We start from the raw sequence: 17,969 nt of genomic DNA, 5'->3' as shown, positions 1-17,969 counted from the left end.
GTCTTCCAGACTACGCACCCCAGACGCTAATGAACTGTGCCTTCCCCCTCCATCTATTCTTCCCCAGCTATCAACAATCAGTGCTGACCTTGGTTTCAAGCATAAAGGTCAAGTTGTTCGCTGCGATATTAACGTCATCTGAGAGACTAATGTATATGATTTGTGAAAGTATTCGTGATTTGTACATAGCTGTAAATAGTGTGAATATTTGGTTTATTACAGTAATGTTTTCTGTACATAATACGTAAGCTTAATAGAATACTGAAATGGAAAATCTAGCGCACGATGATAAATTGATAGCGGCAGTTCTTTTTTAATTAGACAGAGAACCACTCTCTTCAGGAGATATTAGTTGTAATGAAAGTGATGTAATTGAAGTTGAAGATGGTGTAGAAGAATCATTGCAATGGTCAGACAGTGATGCCGACCCTACCTCATTGCTCAACAGCTCAGAAGATGAAAGCAACCAATCGGCAAGTGAAGAACTTCGAACTTCATCTCAGGGCACACATCAGGCAAGTAATAGTAATCAACGTTCAGAATGTGACAGTGATAACGATAATGATAGAAACAACAGTAGACACGCAAATATAACTGTTCCAAGGAAAACGATTTTCAGAGGATGAGTCGGTCATAAGAGGCCCGCAAAAAAGCCACAAAGGGCTGGAAGCCGAACACCAGTTCGACATATTATTTATACGAGACAAAGGCCAGCAAATGATGGAGTAAAAGTGGAAAGTCCAATAGATGCTTTCATTTCCTTTTTCTGAAGATATGCTAAACCCAATAGTTACTCACACCAATACTGAAATCACTGATAAAAATATAAAATACACAAACATAACCTCAACCAATTACACAACTAATTTAGTAGAAATGAAATCTCTCATGGGTCTGTTAGTACTGTCAGCTGTTAAGAAAATTAACCATGTGAACCCTAAAGAATTATTTGACTTTAGTTTCAGTGGATCACGCTATGTATCTCGCATGTCAAAAGACCGTTTTGACTTTCTGATGAACAGTCTTAGATTTGATGACAAGACAACCAGACCTTTGCGTCATGAACATGATATGTTTGCACCTATACGTGAGCTTTGGGATCAGTTTGTTTCACCATGCACTCGTAACTATATTTCAGGAGGTTTCTTGACAGTCGATGAACAGCTGATCGCATTTCAAGGACACTGTCCATTTCGCATGTATATGCCCAAAAATCCCCCCAAAATACGAGATAAAAATTGTTTTACTGATCTGCATATAGGGCAGTCGCCCAGGTGGCAGATTCCCTATCTGTTGTTCTCCTAGCCTTTTCTTAAATGATTTCAAAGAAATTGGAAATTTATTGAACATTTCCCTTGGTAAGTTATTCCAATCCCTAACTCTCCTTCCTATAAATTAATATTTGCCCCAATTTGTCCTCTTGAATTCCAACTTTATTTTCATATTGTGATCTTTACTACTTTTAAAGACGCCACTCAAACTTATTCATCTACTAATGTCATTCCACGCCATCACTCCGCTGACAGCTCGGAACATACCACTTATTACATGTGATAAATATCATTTTTGATCCGTGTTGATGATATTTGATTGGAATAATAACAATAAGTTAATTATTAATGTGACCACCTAATCATTACAATAAGTCTTCTCTTTGTTGATTTACATTGACATGTTAACTAAAATGGTACATGTTTCGCCTTGTATATAGGCATCATCAGCCATTGCCTTAACCTTGAAATAAAATCAGGCACTTGATTTACATATACATGAAATAAAACATTTTTTTTTAAAAGCCTTGGAGAGACTTGATCTAAAATTAACATATGGTAAAAGACTTGTAATAATGTTGGTTTTAAAGATATTACAATGAGTGAGGAAATATACAATTGGTGAAAGTATTTGTAATATTGACATTAGAAGGCTTCTATTATAATTAAAATGAACAAAGCAACAGTCTGTTATGAACAAGTGATAAGATTGCTATAAAATTATGTTGGCCAACAAGCGGTTACAACGAAAATGACGATCAAAACAGTATTTAATCAAAAACTAATGTTGAATAAAATAATGTTGAAGGATGGTCAAGTGATCTCTAATTATTTGTTTACATGAGATAAGAGTCGAAAGTCAATGGCATATGATGAAGTTGTGGTTCACTTTGATAAAAAATACGAAGTTGTAGTTGAAGGTTGAAACACGATGTTTAAATTGGACCTCTATGGACCATCTCAATTTGATGCAATGGTAAAATGTTGTTAAGAATATGGGTTTATTGACATTCTAGTTGAAACGGCAGTGTGACAGTTGAATCATTGAATCATAGCTGTAGTAAGAAGTCGACAGTCATCAATAACATTTAGTTCATAATGTAAAAAATTACCCTCACCATCGTCAAATGAAGTCAAGTGAAGGCTAGAGGCTAAGTATGGGATATCTGCAGTGTGGCTGATTTTGAGAGCTGCTGGAGATGTGTGTGTGTCTTGCTGCTACGGATTGGCCCATCTCCATAATGTAGTCCCGTCTACAGCCGCACAATATTCTGTGTACTCCTTCCCGTCAGAGCTTCAATCCGAACGGTGAAGGACGATCTCCAGCTCTGATGGAAAGGAGTATAAAGAATACCGTGCGGCTATAGGGTAACATACTTTAGGGCAAATGAGGGAGAAATGTCTACCTCACCTGAACAAAAGTGACTGATTCATTGAGCAAAACTGTCTACTTCACTTGAACAAAATCTAGTCATTAGTCATGTATATATTACAATTGTTCAGCAACACTGCATTCAACTGCCAAGCCGTAGGTAGTCAAGAGGCCATAAAACGTTTTATTTCGGATAATGGCGACATTCGGCCGTATGATTAAGGTTCCAGTGAGCAACATAAGTACTACATTACATTGTGGTGTGCCAGGTCAATTAACCATACTTTTTTTTTCTTTTTTTCTATTTGCTTTTCATCGCACCGACACAGATATGTCTTATGGCGACGACGGGATAGGAAAGGCCTAGGAAGTGGAAGGAAGCGGCCGTGGCCTTAATTAAGGTACAGCCCCGGCATTTGCCTTGTGTGAAAATGGGAAACCACGGAAAACCATCTTCAGGGCCGCCGACAGTGGGGCTCGAACCCACCATCTCCCGATTACTGGATACTGGCTGCACTTAAGCGACTGCAGCTATCGAGCTCGGTAATTAACCATACAGACTTCATCAGTCTGTTATTACATCATGGTACAGAATGTATATTTTTCAGTAAATTTAAATACAAATTTCGTCAAGTCATACAGACAGGAGTTAAATCATGGAGATGTGCAGTGAATAAGTGCTTTGCAAAGGTCAAAATTAAATTGTGAGGTTATTGGAATCTTACGTCCAGTGTGCAAACATGTACATTTGCATTAAATGACCGAGAAATGGAAGGGCATATAGCTTTTAATAAATGTAAAAGAAAAGTATGTGGTGAATTAACATTGCCACCCAATAAAATTGTTTGTCGATCATTGCCACATGGTACTAATTGTTGTGATTATTGGGATTTGATTATTTGGACTCGGAAGACGGTGATAAATTATGTATGTAAAGGATTTATTCAATTGTTTGTTTTGGTTTTCCTCAGTATGTGAATTTTGGAATTGTTTAATTTGTTTGAAGTCGATATGATTTTAAAATTATTTGATTGTCATTGTAATTCTGGTGCATCCTGTACCACACGCGCCACATCGGTGTGGGAGATTTCCGGTTTTGTAAAGTTGCATCAATTTCGTAATTTCTAGAGGCTTCCTAAATGTTCTTTGTCAGCACTATTTTTTTCTGCGCTCCTATTGGAGAAAATAAAAGGAAATGTGATTGGTAGGTGAAGGAAATCATCGTACGCTCATTGGCCGTGGTAATATTTCATAATTTCCGGGGAGAAGCGTTGTCGCTGGAGCCTTGCTCTGCGAGGGCGTCTTTTCTGTTTGACCACTGAAGGGAACGGTCACCTTCCAAGGTACGGGTCTTCTGGGCCCCACCATCCGGTAAGCACTGATTATTATTTTTTAACTTTTCTGGTATTCAGTTTCAGATGTAGTGATTCATTTAATTTATCTTGCCGGAGCGTACCCGTGTTTCCTTCTGCTTCCAGATGTTATAATTATGACTTAGCTGTTTCGGTAAGTCACCTCACCTTGTTAAGAGATAGTTCCCGTTTGTTGTTTTGTAAATTAAATGTTATACGCCTTTCGAAGTAATCCTTATCAGTAATATTTTTCTCGGGACTATCTCATTAATTCCGCTTCATCATGGAATATTCATCTTTAGGTCGGGTACCCTTTCTCAGAAGTGTTTTTGAGGGGGCTACCCACTGAAGATGCTCTGCTCCATGATTATACGTAAATTATTTTTCCTCCTTAGATGTATCTCTTCACTTTAGTATAACGTTACCTTCCTTTATTTATTTCGAACTGTTTTGGGTTTTTAAAGGTAACGCCACGACAGTGGAACGTCATGTGTGATGTTCCGGTGTAAAATAAATTTAATTACTAAAAGCTACCCTCATGTAAATTGTAATGGTTGTTGAAATTATGCCGTCATTATTTTAATTGTATCTTGGTTATTGCTTTATATATGAAATCAAATCTAACTTGTTAAGTAAAGTTTAGGATTACATTGACTTCGCTTCTTCAGTGTTACCAATACCTTCCACCGCCTGGATATGGTTCCCAGCCGCTTCCCGGTTATCCTTTCTTAATAGTCATGTTGGTTAAACTGTTTGTTTATTTCCTGTGATTTATGTGCTTGCAAATTTAATTTCGTACATGTTTACATGCCTAGTGTACAGTACTTTTGGTGAAAGCATTACGGTAGCAAACATTTTCTCTTCTTTAAACCTATTAATTGTAACCTTACCCTTTGGAGAGGTTGCACTAATATTAGTATTTCGTCTCTGCAAATAAACGACTTTAAGAACATTCACTTAGCAATGTACAGAGCTAGAAAGAAGCACATAACCTTAGCTCCACAGTTAGCACAAGAGGCATTAGAGCAGTGACATAATGCATTAATACAGGCAAATTAATGCAAATAATTTTGTCATGTAGACTTCAATTCAAGTATCTGCCTTTTAACATATAGGCTACAAGTAATTTTCAGTATTTATATTCGAACAGTTCAACTGTTTTAGCAGATGGTAAGTTCTATACACGTGCGAAACATTTTAAGCAAATCTTGACGATTCGATAATGTCCAATAATGGACCATTTATATTGGAATTATCTATACAATTAATGACTTCTCTGAGGTGGATTACATTCAAGTTGTTTACTGTTTACTTTAGAGCGAAAGTGTAATGTTTTATAAAACCATGTGGAGATTAATTTTCACATAATGCAATGTTCACTTTAATCCATCAATAGTAATTGTAGATTTTGAAGTCACAGTGCACAGAACGATTAAAATTTGCCTTCCTGATTCAACAAAAATGTTATTCATTTTCATCTCTGACAACTCTGGCCCCAAAAATTTGTTGACATAGGACTGAAACAAGAATATGTAGATAAATATTTGGACATGGGAAAATAGTTAAATCAGACTTAAGGGTTATCATACGTACTTCCTGAACAGGTGTCTGATGCATTTGTAGAACTTCCCAGCATTGCTCCCAATACTTCCCTAGCTAATGATGTGTTTCTAAATTACATCTTGGAGAACTATGTTAGCTATGAAAGTCAGTTATCACCAAACCTTCGGGCATAATTTCCAAATAAGAACAGTCTCAGAACTACTGATGGTGCAGTCATTTCATACACATTTCAAAAGGGAATCTTACCGTGTACATCCATCCATTTATATTTTTTGCAGGTTTTAAAGGAGCGACAAATACAAACATACATATCAAAAGGATCACATTTTTCTGCTAAGCAAAGTAAAAAAATAAGAAAATTCAAAGAAGCCATTAAAATGTGCCATTAAAAACCAGAATGATTGTTATGTTAAGTCATGCTAATGAGATATAGATACAAAGCACAAACTATGCAATTTCTGTATTGTCAACAGAATAGAAGACATGTACCTGGGCATAGCATATAAACTAAGAACACTAAGAGACCTAAGAAAATGAGTTATTAGGGGATTATATAACAGAAGACTAATATGGTACACATGAATTTATTTCAAAGTAAGAGAATGAACTGTGGAACAAATGTTCTTTGTAATTCATATTGATTTCTTTGTATATTTCAGATGCCTGGAGGATAAAATTAGAAAGCTACAGAGATTGGTTTATTGAAGAAGAGAAAAAGAGAACAGATGAATCCAAACGGCCATCAAAAACACGATTTGCAAGTGAATTGTTTGGTATGGATGGATCCTTCAAAAAACTATCAATAGATTAAGAGGAATGAATTAGATGCAGAATTCCTTGAAAAACTGGTCAGTATTCAAGCTGTTGAAGGGTGATTTCTATGCTTGAAAAAGATTAGTAGAATTCCCAACTCTATGCAGAGAAGTCTTTCAAGAGGAAGGTCTGATAATAAGTTCAATTTACCATAATGTAAAACATCAGGAAAGTATGTGAATAATCATATCACACATTAAAATACTTTGCTCTCTCACATTCTAAAATACTCCTTAATCTCTAGGGACAAAAGCACCAAATATACGTACAATTTTGAAAACAAGCAATAAGGATTTGAAAATGTCAACATGATATGCTAGCCTGACTATCTGGAGACTCCTGCCCAGTTTTGGAAGACGTTTAACGGTTTTATAATGATGAATCTTCCTTTTTTTTTTTAAACTTCTTTCTTGTTTTGAACCTAATCTGCCAGAACTGGCTTGTAGGTAAATCTTTACTTTAGTCATCTTGGTAGTAAATGAGGATTTTACTCTTTCACATAAATAGGTTGATTTTTTAATAGTGGCAACTATTTATTTTGTAGATAAAGAGGATACTTACAAGATTCTAGGTTTTACAGGTCTAAGATGTAGCCACCAGCATTGCATACATGTTCCCAGTGACTCAGAAGCCTTTGGGTACCGTTGGCACTGGCTGATCTCTGGATGGTACGAAGAGAGTGATCGACTGCCTGCAGAACATCTTTGATTGTTCAGATGTGAATCACATGCAGAGCATACTTCATCTTAGGGATTAGGTCGAAGTCACTAAGACATTTTATGTGTAATGCACCCATTCTTCTGCAAGACAATGCAAGGGCACATGCAGCAGGAGCGTAACACACCCATCTTTCTGCAAGACAATGCAAGAACACATGCAGCAGGAGCGGTGTCTGATCTGTTCAATCGCTGGGGCTGGGAAGTGCTCTATCATCCCCCAGTCCCTGTGACTTCGACCTAATCCCTAAGATGAAGGAACTATTGTGTGGGATTCGCTTCTAAACAGTTGAAGATGTTCTGCATGCAATCAATTGCTCTCTTTGCACCATCCAGAGTTCAGGCAGTGCTGACGGTGTCCAAGGGTTTCCAACACGTACGCAACACTGGTGGCTACATCAGCCTGTAAAACGTACAACCTTGTAAGTTTGCTACGTATCTGGAAAATAAATAGTTGCCATTACCTATGTATATAAGTGTTGGTTCTGTGGTTCTAGGAGTAGAGAACCTGCCTGTTACCAGATGCCCTGGGTTCAGTTCCCTGCCAGGTCAGGGATTTTTATGTAGATCTGAGGTACAGTTTGAGGTCCACACAGCCACTCAGCCCAAATGCTGTCTGAAGGTGAGATAGCAGTTCCAAACTAGAAAGCCAAAAGCACCAGCTAAAAGAATTCAAAGTGCTGACCATGCATCACCTTGTAATCTGCAGGCCTTCAGGCTGAGCAGAGTCATTCGGAGGGTCAAGGCCCAGTAACATTGTAGCACCATCGTGTTTGTTTTATACGTTTAATTATTGATTGTACCATGAGAGTTATGCAAGTTGCGTATAAATTCCTCTTTCAATAAATTTATTACTTTGCTAATACCTTAAACACATATGAAGTTCTGGGAGGTATTAACCATTTTAACATAGATGAGATCATGTCATTTTCCAATGCATTTAGTTTAAAAAATGTAAACGTACATTTTATTGCCAATGCTACGGTACGTGGTTTATTAATCACTAGTGAATGGTCATTTAAAAAAATAATTGCTAGTAATAGTGAAACTGAATAGCTAATTAATGCATGTTAATTTTAAAATATTGTAAATATATCTATGTACCCAGAACACATAAATACCAAAGTTGTCCCTTTACATATTATATCCTCACTCACCATATGGCAAGTCAAGAATGGAACAATCATCATCATCATCATCACCACCACCACCACCACCACCACCACCACCACCACCACCACCACCACCACCACCACAGCCATATGCTGCATGATATCAAGTGATAGTAGTATACATAAAAGACAAAAATCTATGACTATCATTTAGACTTGCAAGGCCCGTATAACTATTCATGATACATATTTAGGGTTTATGCCGTGTATGAACTATATGAACGTGTTGAGGGTGTTTGTATGGTTCATACACGGCATAAACCGAAAATATATATCATGAATAAAAATCTGTGAAACGGTTGTAAGGCCTCCTCGTCTACAAGATCAGGTGCCCCAGTTTGAACACATATTTCTATAAATGTTTGCAGTATAGACAAGATGAAAGGAGTGGAATAGTTATAATAGTTGTAATGACTCCCCTTTATACCTCTTCTTAATCAGAACATGGAATGTGAGAGGAAGCAATAGGAAGACGTGCTTAACATACAAATTTGAAATGGAAATTTCTGAAAATGACTTGACTGCTTTTACCCTCATAAATAACATGCAGGAACTCCTAGCAGCTGAATACTGATCACACACTAACTTAGGATGGATTTAATGTATATAATTTTGAAATTATAAGCAATAAAATGATAAGTATCTCATTTGATTAGACTATAACAAGCAAGTTGACAAAAGTTAATTAGGTCAATTTGGCTTAAAATTAGTTTCATTCTTATATTCTGTAAGTGCAGATCTGAAATTCAATTGATACTGACTGGGCAAAAATTTGCAATGTTTGTCAATTTCAGAAGAAAAATGACTTCCTGACTTCCAACATTATGTTCATTCTCATACAATGATATGTTTGTCTATCACAACTAGGCCCAGTTTACCCAACCAAAAAGTCATGAATGATTTGTAAATATACTATTGTATTCTCAGAAAAAATTAAGTTATTTAAATTCCAAATAGAAAATTTCAAATGTATAATAAAAAAAGTGAGTAAATTACCGTATTATCTAATTCCACAGTCATTGTAATATCAATTTTCTCCAACTGCTATTCAGAATATTCCAGCTGAAGTACATCAGTTACTGCAATAAACTTTAAAGAGGAGAAGAAACGCAGAAATAAGGTAAGTACATACCAGAAGTCTCACGATGATTCCAACAACTGTAGAAGACTGATCTACAATAAGATAATGTTATTTGCTTTATGTCCCACTAACTACATTTTTAGGGTTTTTGGAGACGCTGAGGTGCCAAAATTTAGTCCGGCAGGAGTTCTTTTATGTGCCAGTAAATCTACTGACACATGGCTGGCATATTTGAGCACCTACAAATAACTCTGGACTGAGCCAGGATCAAACCTGCCAAGTTGGGGTCAACCGAGCTCGATAGCTGCAGTCGCTTAATTGCGGCCAGTATCCAGTATTCGGGAGTTAGTAGGTTCGAACCCCATTGTCGGCAACCCTGAAAATGGTTTTCCGTGGTTTCCCATTTTCACACCAGGCAAATGCTGGGGCTGTACCTTAATTAAGGCCACGGCCGCTTCCTTCCCACTCCTAGCCCTTCCCTGTCCCATCGTCGCCATAAGACCTATCTGTGTCGGTGCGACGTAAAGCAACTAGGAAAAAAAAAAGAAAAAAAAAAAGAAAAGTGGGGTCAGAAGGCCAGTGCCTCAACCGTCTAAGCCACTCAGCCTGGCAATTTACAATAAGAGCTGCTCTTCCAGCTTAGCAGCACTCATACAGAAGAACAGCGGGACTGAATACAATAAAGTTCTTGGCAAGAATCTTCATACACAGATCACAATACAGGGGATGAGGGTCCTATTGCTTTCCCCTTACACCACCATCATCCTCAGTCATAACACAAGGCCAATCAAAGAAAAAAGAAACAGAACTTTGAAAGTGCCAGCGGTTGCTGTTAAGTAGTGCTATACAGCGGTATCCTCCCTCGGCAACAAGTAGAATGGCTGAATATTAAGAGCAGCGTATCAACATTTGCTTCTGCTTCAAGCTGCAGAAATTGCTTATGACGACATTACAAACGATGAAGACAGGTTACAGTGATCAGTGCAAGAGTCGTACCCATAGTTACGAGCGGTTTCAGGTCAGGTCGAATACAGAAGTGCTGTTGCCAGTCTTTTATGACATCAACGGTGTTGTGCACCATCAATTCCTACTTTCAAACAATGGATGGTGGACTGGTGGTATTATCTCAAAGTCTTGAGACATGTGAGACAAAATGCCAGGAGAAAAAGACCAGAATTGGGGAGAAACAATTCCTGGAGCATCCACCATAACAATGCACAAGCTCATGCACATCTAAAAAAACAACTGTGCTTCCCCATTCACAGCACTCACCTGACCTAGCCCCAGCAGACAGTTTTCTATTCCAAAAAATGAAATTCACCCTGAAAGGACAATATCAGTCAACTGAAGATATCACAGGTGGAACAGCATGCGATCCCCCAAACTGCTCAACAGGACTGGAAACGGCATTGGCTGTGTTGTACAGTATTCATAGAGTAGGGGCGACAAAGCTAACTAGGCTGCAGTTACTCCCCTAAAGAGGTATTTCAAATTTGGTTGTTTTCTGAGCAGGCCTTGTACATAATAAAGTGTAAATTACTGTTACTGTCTTCTGCATGACACCCTCTCATAAACAACCCAACGTGCTCAAACTGAGAACAATAAGTGCCAAGAAGAATAGAGTGATGAGAGAGTTAAGTATCTACATAGGATGGCTGTGCACAGCTCTAGCCTATTGACACCCAACCTGAGCATCCTGGGTTCGCTGATGATGATGATGCTTGTTGTTTTAAGGGGCCTAACATCAAAGGTCATCAGCCCCAAATGGAACGAGATGGACAACATAATATGTGATAGTTAAAATTTTAAAAAGTATCCACTGACTAGAGTTTTTAAAAAATGGCAATGAAGAAAAATGAGTGATGTTGTGTTTAGGTCATCAGTACACAGACTGGTTTAATGCAGCTCTGCATGACACCCTATCCTCTGCTAACCTTAACATTTCTACGTAACTATTGCATCCTACATCTGCTCGAATCTGCTTGTCATATTCATACCTCGGTCCACCCCTACCGTTCTTACCACCTACACTTCCTTCAAAAACCAACTGATCAAGTCCTGGGTGTCTTAAGATGTGTCCTATCATTCTATCTCTTCTTCTCGTCAAATATAGCCAAATCGATCTCCTCTCGCCAATTCGATTCAGTATCTCTTCATTTGTGATTCGATCTATCCATCTCACCTTCAGCAATCTTCTGTAACACCACATTTCAAAAGCTTCTATTATCTTTCTTTCTGAGCTAGTTATTGTCCATGTTTCACTTCCATACAATGCCATGCTTCGCACAAAAGTCTTCAAAAACATCTTTCAAATTCCTATATCAATGTTTGAAGTGAGCAAATTTCTTTTCTTAAGATAGTTCTTCCTTGATTGTGCTAATCTGCGTTTTATGTCCTCCTTACTTCTGCCATCGTTAGTTATTTTACTACCCAAGTAACAAGATGCATATACTTCCTTTAAGACTTCATTTCCTAATTTAATATTTCCTGCATCACCTGCCTTCGTTTGACTGCACTCCATTACTTTTGTTTTGGACTTATTTATTTTCATCTTGTACTCCTTACCCAAGACTTCGTCTATACCATTCAGCAGCCTCTCGAGATCTTCTGCAGTCTCAGATAAAATAATATCATTGGCAAATCTCAAGGTTTTGATTTCCTCTCCTTGGATTGTGATTCCCTTTCCAAATTCCTCTTTGATTTCTTTTACTGCCTGTTCTATAAAAACATTGAAAAGGAGGGGTGACAAACTGCAGCCTCGCCTCACTCCTTTCTGGAATGCTATTTCTTTTTCAAAGCCCTCGATTCTTATCACTGCAGACTGATTTTTTTTTTCAGATTGTAGATAATTCTTCGTTCTTGGTATCTGAACCCAATCACCTTTAGAATATTAAATAGCTTGGTCCAATCAGCATTATCGAATGCCTTTTCTAGATCTACGAATGCCACGTACGTGGGCTTGTCCTTCTTGATTCAATCCTCTAAGATCAGGCGTAAAGTCAGGATTGCTTCACGTGTTCCTACATTTCTTCTGAAGCCAAATTGATCTTCTCCCAACTCAGCTTCAACTTGTTTTTCCATTCTTCTGTAAACAAAATGTGTTAAAATATTGCAGGCATGAGGTACTAAACTAATGGTGCAATAAGTTTTCACACCTGTCAGCACCGGCTTTCCTGGGAATAGGTATAACAATTTTCTGCCGAAAATTGGGTAGGACTTTTTCTGTCTCATACATCATACACACTAAATGAAATAACCTTGCCATGCTGGTTTCTCCTAAGGCAGTCAGTAATTCAGAGGGAATGTCATCAATTCCAGGTGCCTTGTTCCTATTTAGGTCGCTCACAGCTCTGTCAAACTCTGACCTCAAAATTGGGTCTCCCATTTCATCAGCTTCAACAGCCTCTTCTCGTTCCAGAACCAAATTATCTACATCTTCACCTTGATACAACTGTTGGATATGTTCCTGCCATCTTTCTGCTTTGCCTTCTTTCCCTAGAAGTGGCTTTCCATCTGAGCTCTTAATATTCATACACCTAGATTTCCTTTCTCCAAAGGTTTCCTTGATTTTCCTGTATGCAGCATCTACCTTTCCCAGTACCATCCAACCTTTGATACCCTTGCACTTCGCCTTCAGCCAGTCTTCCTTAGCTACCTTGCACTTTTTATCTACTTCATTCTTTAATCGCCTGTATTCTTTTCTGCCCTCTTCATTTCTAGCATTCTTGTATTTTCGCCGTTCATCAATAAGGTCTGGTATCTCCTGAGTTATCCACTGATTCTTAGTCGATCTTTTCTTTCTTCCTAACATTTCTTCAGCAGCCCTGCTGACTTCTTTTTTCATGACTTTCCACTCTTTCTCTATTGTGTTTCCTTCAGCCTTTTAATTTAGTCCTTTTGCAACATGTTCCTTGAAACAATCCCTCACACTCTTTTCTTTCAACTTGTCTAGATCCCATCTTTTTGCATTCTTTCCTTTCTTCAATTTCTTCAGCTTCAGATGGCATTTCATGACCAACAAGTTGTGGTCAGAGTCCACATCTGCTCCTGGGAAAGTTTTGCAATCCAACACCTGGTTTCTAAATCTCTGCCTAATCATAATGAAGTCTATTTGATACCTTCCAGTGTCTCCAGGTCTCGTCCCCATATACAGCCGTCGTTTGCGGTGTTTGAACCAAGCATTGGCAAGGACTAAATTATGATCAGTGCAGAATTCAACCAGCCGACTTCCTCTTTCGTTCCTTTGTCCTAATCCGAATTCTCCTACGGTATTACCTTCTCTTCTTTGGCCTACCACTGCATTCCAGTCTCCCATCATAATTAGATTCTCGTCACCCTTTACATATTGTATTAAATCTTCTATCTCTTCATATGTTCTTTCGACTTCCTCATCATCCGCTGAGCTAGTAGGCATATAGATCTGTACTATAGTGGTGCGCATTGGTTTGGTGTCTATCTTGACGACAATAATTATTTCACTATGCTGGTCGTAGTAGCTTACCCGCTGCCCTATTTTCTTATTCATTGTTAAACCAACTCCTGCATTTCCTCTGTTTGATTTTGTATTGATAATTCGGTAGTCGCCTGACCAAAAATCCTGTTCTTCGTGCCAACGTACTTCACTTATACCAACTACATCTAACGTTAGTCTATCCATCTCCCTTTTCAGATTCCCTAATCTACCACAACGATTCAAACTTCTAATATTCCACTCTCCGACTTGCAGAATGTCAGTATCCATCTTCCTGATGATCGCCCCCTCGTGTGTAGTCCCCACCCGGAGATCCGAATTGGGGACTAGTTTACCTCCGGAATATTTTACCCTGGAGGAAGCCATCATCAGTACATCATTCATACAGAGAGAGCTGCATGTCCTCGGGAGTTAGTTACGGCTGTAGTTTCCCGTTGTTTTCAGCCGTGTAGCAGTATCAACACAGCTAAGCCATGTTGAGTATTATTACAAGGCCATATCAGTCAATCATCCAGACTGCCGCCCTTGCAACTTCTCAACATATACCCATCTGATATGGTTGCACCTGCGGCTCGGCTATCTGCTTCATTGGGACACGCAAGCCTCCCTACCGCGGCAAGGTCACATGGTTCGCAGGGGAGGGAAAATGAGTATGAGATTAAAAAAAAAATCAGTGGGTCTAATTCGCAATGCCTTATTTTCTAAAAAAATATAAGAAAATACAGGAAACAAAGGAATAAGGCATTGCCTGGTAGTACAGATATATATATATATATAAAATTCACGTTAGATGTTAAAATAACACATTAAAATACGCAACACAAACTAAAATTAAGTCAATGAGATAAAAGCGCAATTGACAGAAATACACTATCACAAAGGACATCGTTACACACGAAAAAATAGACCACTATTCCTCATAAAGCGGATGACGAGGTCTGTTGACTGCTCGTCATCTTGCAAGATAAGGGAGATTGTATTCGGGAGGTTAAGACTATGGCGCAGATCGACCAGGTCCACATACTCCGTAAGGATGTGTAACATGGTATCCTGGGTTCGAACACTGGCGATGTCAGGTGGGATTTTCATTAGGACCAGCATGTGACAGTAAGGGCATCCGGTCTTAAACCTGTGACTGTACTCTGTCAACCCTACATAAATATGAGAGGGTGATGCTGAAGAAGAAAAACATCACACATCTCAACCTAAAACCACATGTGGGTGAGAGTACCACCAAAAAAGGCTACTCACTATCCTGTATACCCCGGTTTGATGAGCATTCACTATTACTAGTCAGGCATGTAAATATGGATGAGAGGCTTACAGACTGGTGTAGACAAATGAATTCCCTGAGAAAGCAGAAATCTGATGGAAAAAAAAAAAACACAAGAAGTATAGCAAAACTCCTGCATATGTTGAACGTGATATGTTGACAATACCTTGATACTGGCAACAGTGTCTAAAAATCAGATTCCGGGTGCATATGAAGGTGAGGCCTGTAATTTCACTGGATAATTACGGTACTTAACAGTTTTTGGATTGTTGACGATTCTATTAGAATTCTATTAGAATTGTTGATGATTGTTACTACATGCACAGGGTAGTGTCAATAAATATAAAATCAGCTGATTACTTTATTCCGATAATTTGTAGTCGTAGTTCCCTGCATACTTTGTACTTTCCACCTTTGTTTATTCATCGAGTAAAAGTTAATAATCAAATTCCTATATCCCAATAATATTGCAGTTCAAGCTCCCGGCGTAGTTTTGACAGAAATTATAGTAGACAACCTCATATTTTTCAGCATTTAAGGACACTTTTATTCTCCGTCCCGCGAAGTAAGGAAAATAATAGTAATTCACTAGCGGTAAAAATTCATATAATCACATTTCAGATGAGAACTGTAGTGTAGATACAGTATATTTAGATAGTACCGTATCTTGCCTGCTATATTTGTGTGTATCTTTCGTGTGTATCTATTAGAGCATAGTACTAATAATAACCTGTCTAAGCATTTAGCTTTGTTGGTAATCTTTGGATACAGTAGTTCTTGCAAATTTCAAACTTGCAATTTTCATACGGATGAACGTAGTTTAAAATTATTGTAGTGTACTATACAGTAGCATACGAGTAGTATTAGAATTTAGCGTGCTTATTTTGTTATTGTAAAATATTTGTGTAGTACCGGTATAGTAGAGGTTTCCATAGAAACTCTCTTACTAAAATTCTGTTGTAATTAGGATAGGCTTAATTACAGTTTAGAATTGTATAATTCTTGTGTATTCCTTTTGGTATTCAGTAATTAACAGCAGTTTTTATCCTGTTAGGGTGTTGTAGGATAAAAATAGAGTTTGAATAAGTAGTATTGTAGTGTAGTCGTATATTAAATACCTTATTGTCGTGTGAACTTTGAGTACTATCCCAGACAATATATCCCTCCGTTCATTTTTTCTGCACATAAGTTATTTTATTTTCATTTTTCCCCCGTAAAGAATGGCTAAGGAGTGCAAGTGTAGGAACTGTGGGTGTGGCAAGGCATTGAGGGGTATGAGGGAGGAGTTGGAGAGTTTGAGGGAGATAATTAGGATTCTCACAGAAGACAGGAAGGAAGATAGGACTCCCTCAAACAATATACAGGTTAGAGTAGGTGTACAGGAGGGAGAAGAAGGAAAGGAGGGAGTTGTAAAAGACAGGTGGTCTAATGTTCTAAGAGGAAGGAGATTGCAGGCTAAGGGCTCTATTCAGGATCAAAATTCAGGACAGGCGTCTGTGCGAAATCGGTACGAGTCACTCCAGGTAGAACAACAGAGGGAAGATGAGGAACAGGGAACTGTTGCCGAGATGTGTGGAATTAGAAGGAAGGGCAAAGGTAGGAAAGGGAATTGTAGAGTAGAGGATAGGAAAAGACAGGTGGAACAGGGTCATGGGAAGGAGAAAAGGGAGGAGGAAGTACACTTCCGCAGCTATCAGGAAAGATAGGGCTGACCAGGAGGGGAGGGGATCAAAGGAGGTGGGTAGGTTTGAGGCTCTGGTCATAGGGAATTCCATCGTTAGACATGTGGGGAAAGTGTGTGGAGGAAAGGGAAGCAGGGTAGAGTGTTATCCAGGAATTAGGTTGAGCCAGATGTTGAGGAAAGTAGAAGTGAGGGAGGAGGGGAAGGAGAAGGTGGTAGTGTTTCACGTTGGTACCAAAAACGTAAGGCAAGCTGATATAGTACCAACATAGCTGGGGATGTGTGGGATCTGGCAAATGCAGCACGGGTAAAGTTTAAGGAAGCGGAGATTGTTATCAGTGGAATACTCTGTAGGAGGGATACTGACAGGAGGGTGATTGGGGATTTAACCCGATGAGTGCTACGTCCGCCTATAGACGGGCTGACGCGGCAGGTCCACCAGTTCTACGCCCGTCTATAGACGGTGCGCGAGTATTTTATACGCCCGTCTATAGACGGTGGCGAGTATTTTAATATTAAGTTTCCCGGTTCACTTTCGAGTGCAAATTTGATCTCTGACATGTTCTGCCATCTGTTGGGTATTATGTAGAACTAACTGATCAGAGTTTATAGCTTCCGGAAGTAACTTACAGAGCTTTTTGTAGATGTGATGTAAACAAACATGACGGAACAACAACTCATCTGCTCTCGCAGCGATGTTATTTCGGATCACAGAATCTTTCAGTTCTTAACCACAGCGGAAAGTCATGATGGAGATAATCATTTTAAGGAATTGTTAAGTGATTTTGAAAGTGAGAGTGATAGAGAGAGTGCCGAAAATATTGTATGTGAGAGAGAAACAGAGCCTCCTTCTAAACTAAAGAAGAAAATCACGGTGTGTACAAAAGCTATTTTATCGCTAATTTTGTGGCGGATGGATTACTTTTCTTCACCAGAGTTTCAGGTAACTGTGACAGGCTCTGAGGGCCAAGTAGTGTTTGATGAAAACTGGAAAATCATTGATTTTTTAGAAACTTTTGTGCCAGTGGAGTTGGTGCAGATAGTTGAACAAATCGGCATCACAAACAACCAGTGGAAAAAAATTAACTATCACCACATTCCAGGTTTGGAAAGTATTTTAAAATATCAACTCATATACTTCTAAGAAGTTACATGTATTAGTTGCCTACAGATTTTAGGAAATAATAATATTTTGGGCTCCTTA

At 38.5% G+C, this 17,969-nt stretch overlaps 2 protein-coding genes across 2 annotated transcripts in view; one reads left to right on the top strand and one right to left on the bottom strand.

Annotated features, from left to right (window-relative positions):
* Positions 1–9,251, top strand: part of LOC136863883 (alpha-tocopherol transfer protein-like) — a 78,052-nt gene extending 68,801 nt beyond the window's left edge. The window contains exon 7 of the mRNA XM_067140268.2: positions 6,218–9,251. Within this exon, the coding sequence (XP_066996369.1) occupies positions 6,218–6,369 (152 nt within the window). The 3' untranslated portion in view covers positions 6,370–9,251. The remainder of the gene's footprint in view (positions 1–6,217) is intronic.
* Positions 1–17,969, bottom strand: part of LOC137498433 (zinc-regulated GTPase metalloprotein activator 1-like) — a 562,086-nt gene that overhangs the window by 189,829 nt on the left and 354,288 nt on the right. The gene's annotated exons all lie outside the window — the stretch shown is intronic.

This window comes from Anabrus simplex, chromosome 2 (assembly GCF_040414725.1).
Source record: "Anabrus simplex isolate iqAnaSimp1 chromosome 2, ASM4041472v1, whole genome shotgun sequence".
NCBI lineage: Eukaryota > Metazoa > Arthropoda > Insecta > Orthoptera > Tettigoniidae > Anabrus > Anabrus simplex.
This window is presented reverse-complemented; position numbering and strand designations above follow the sequence as displayed.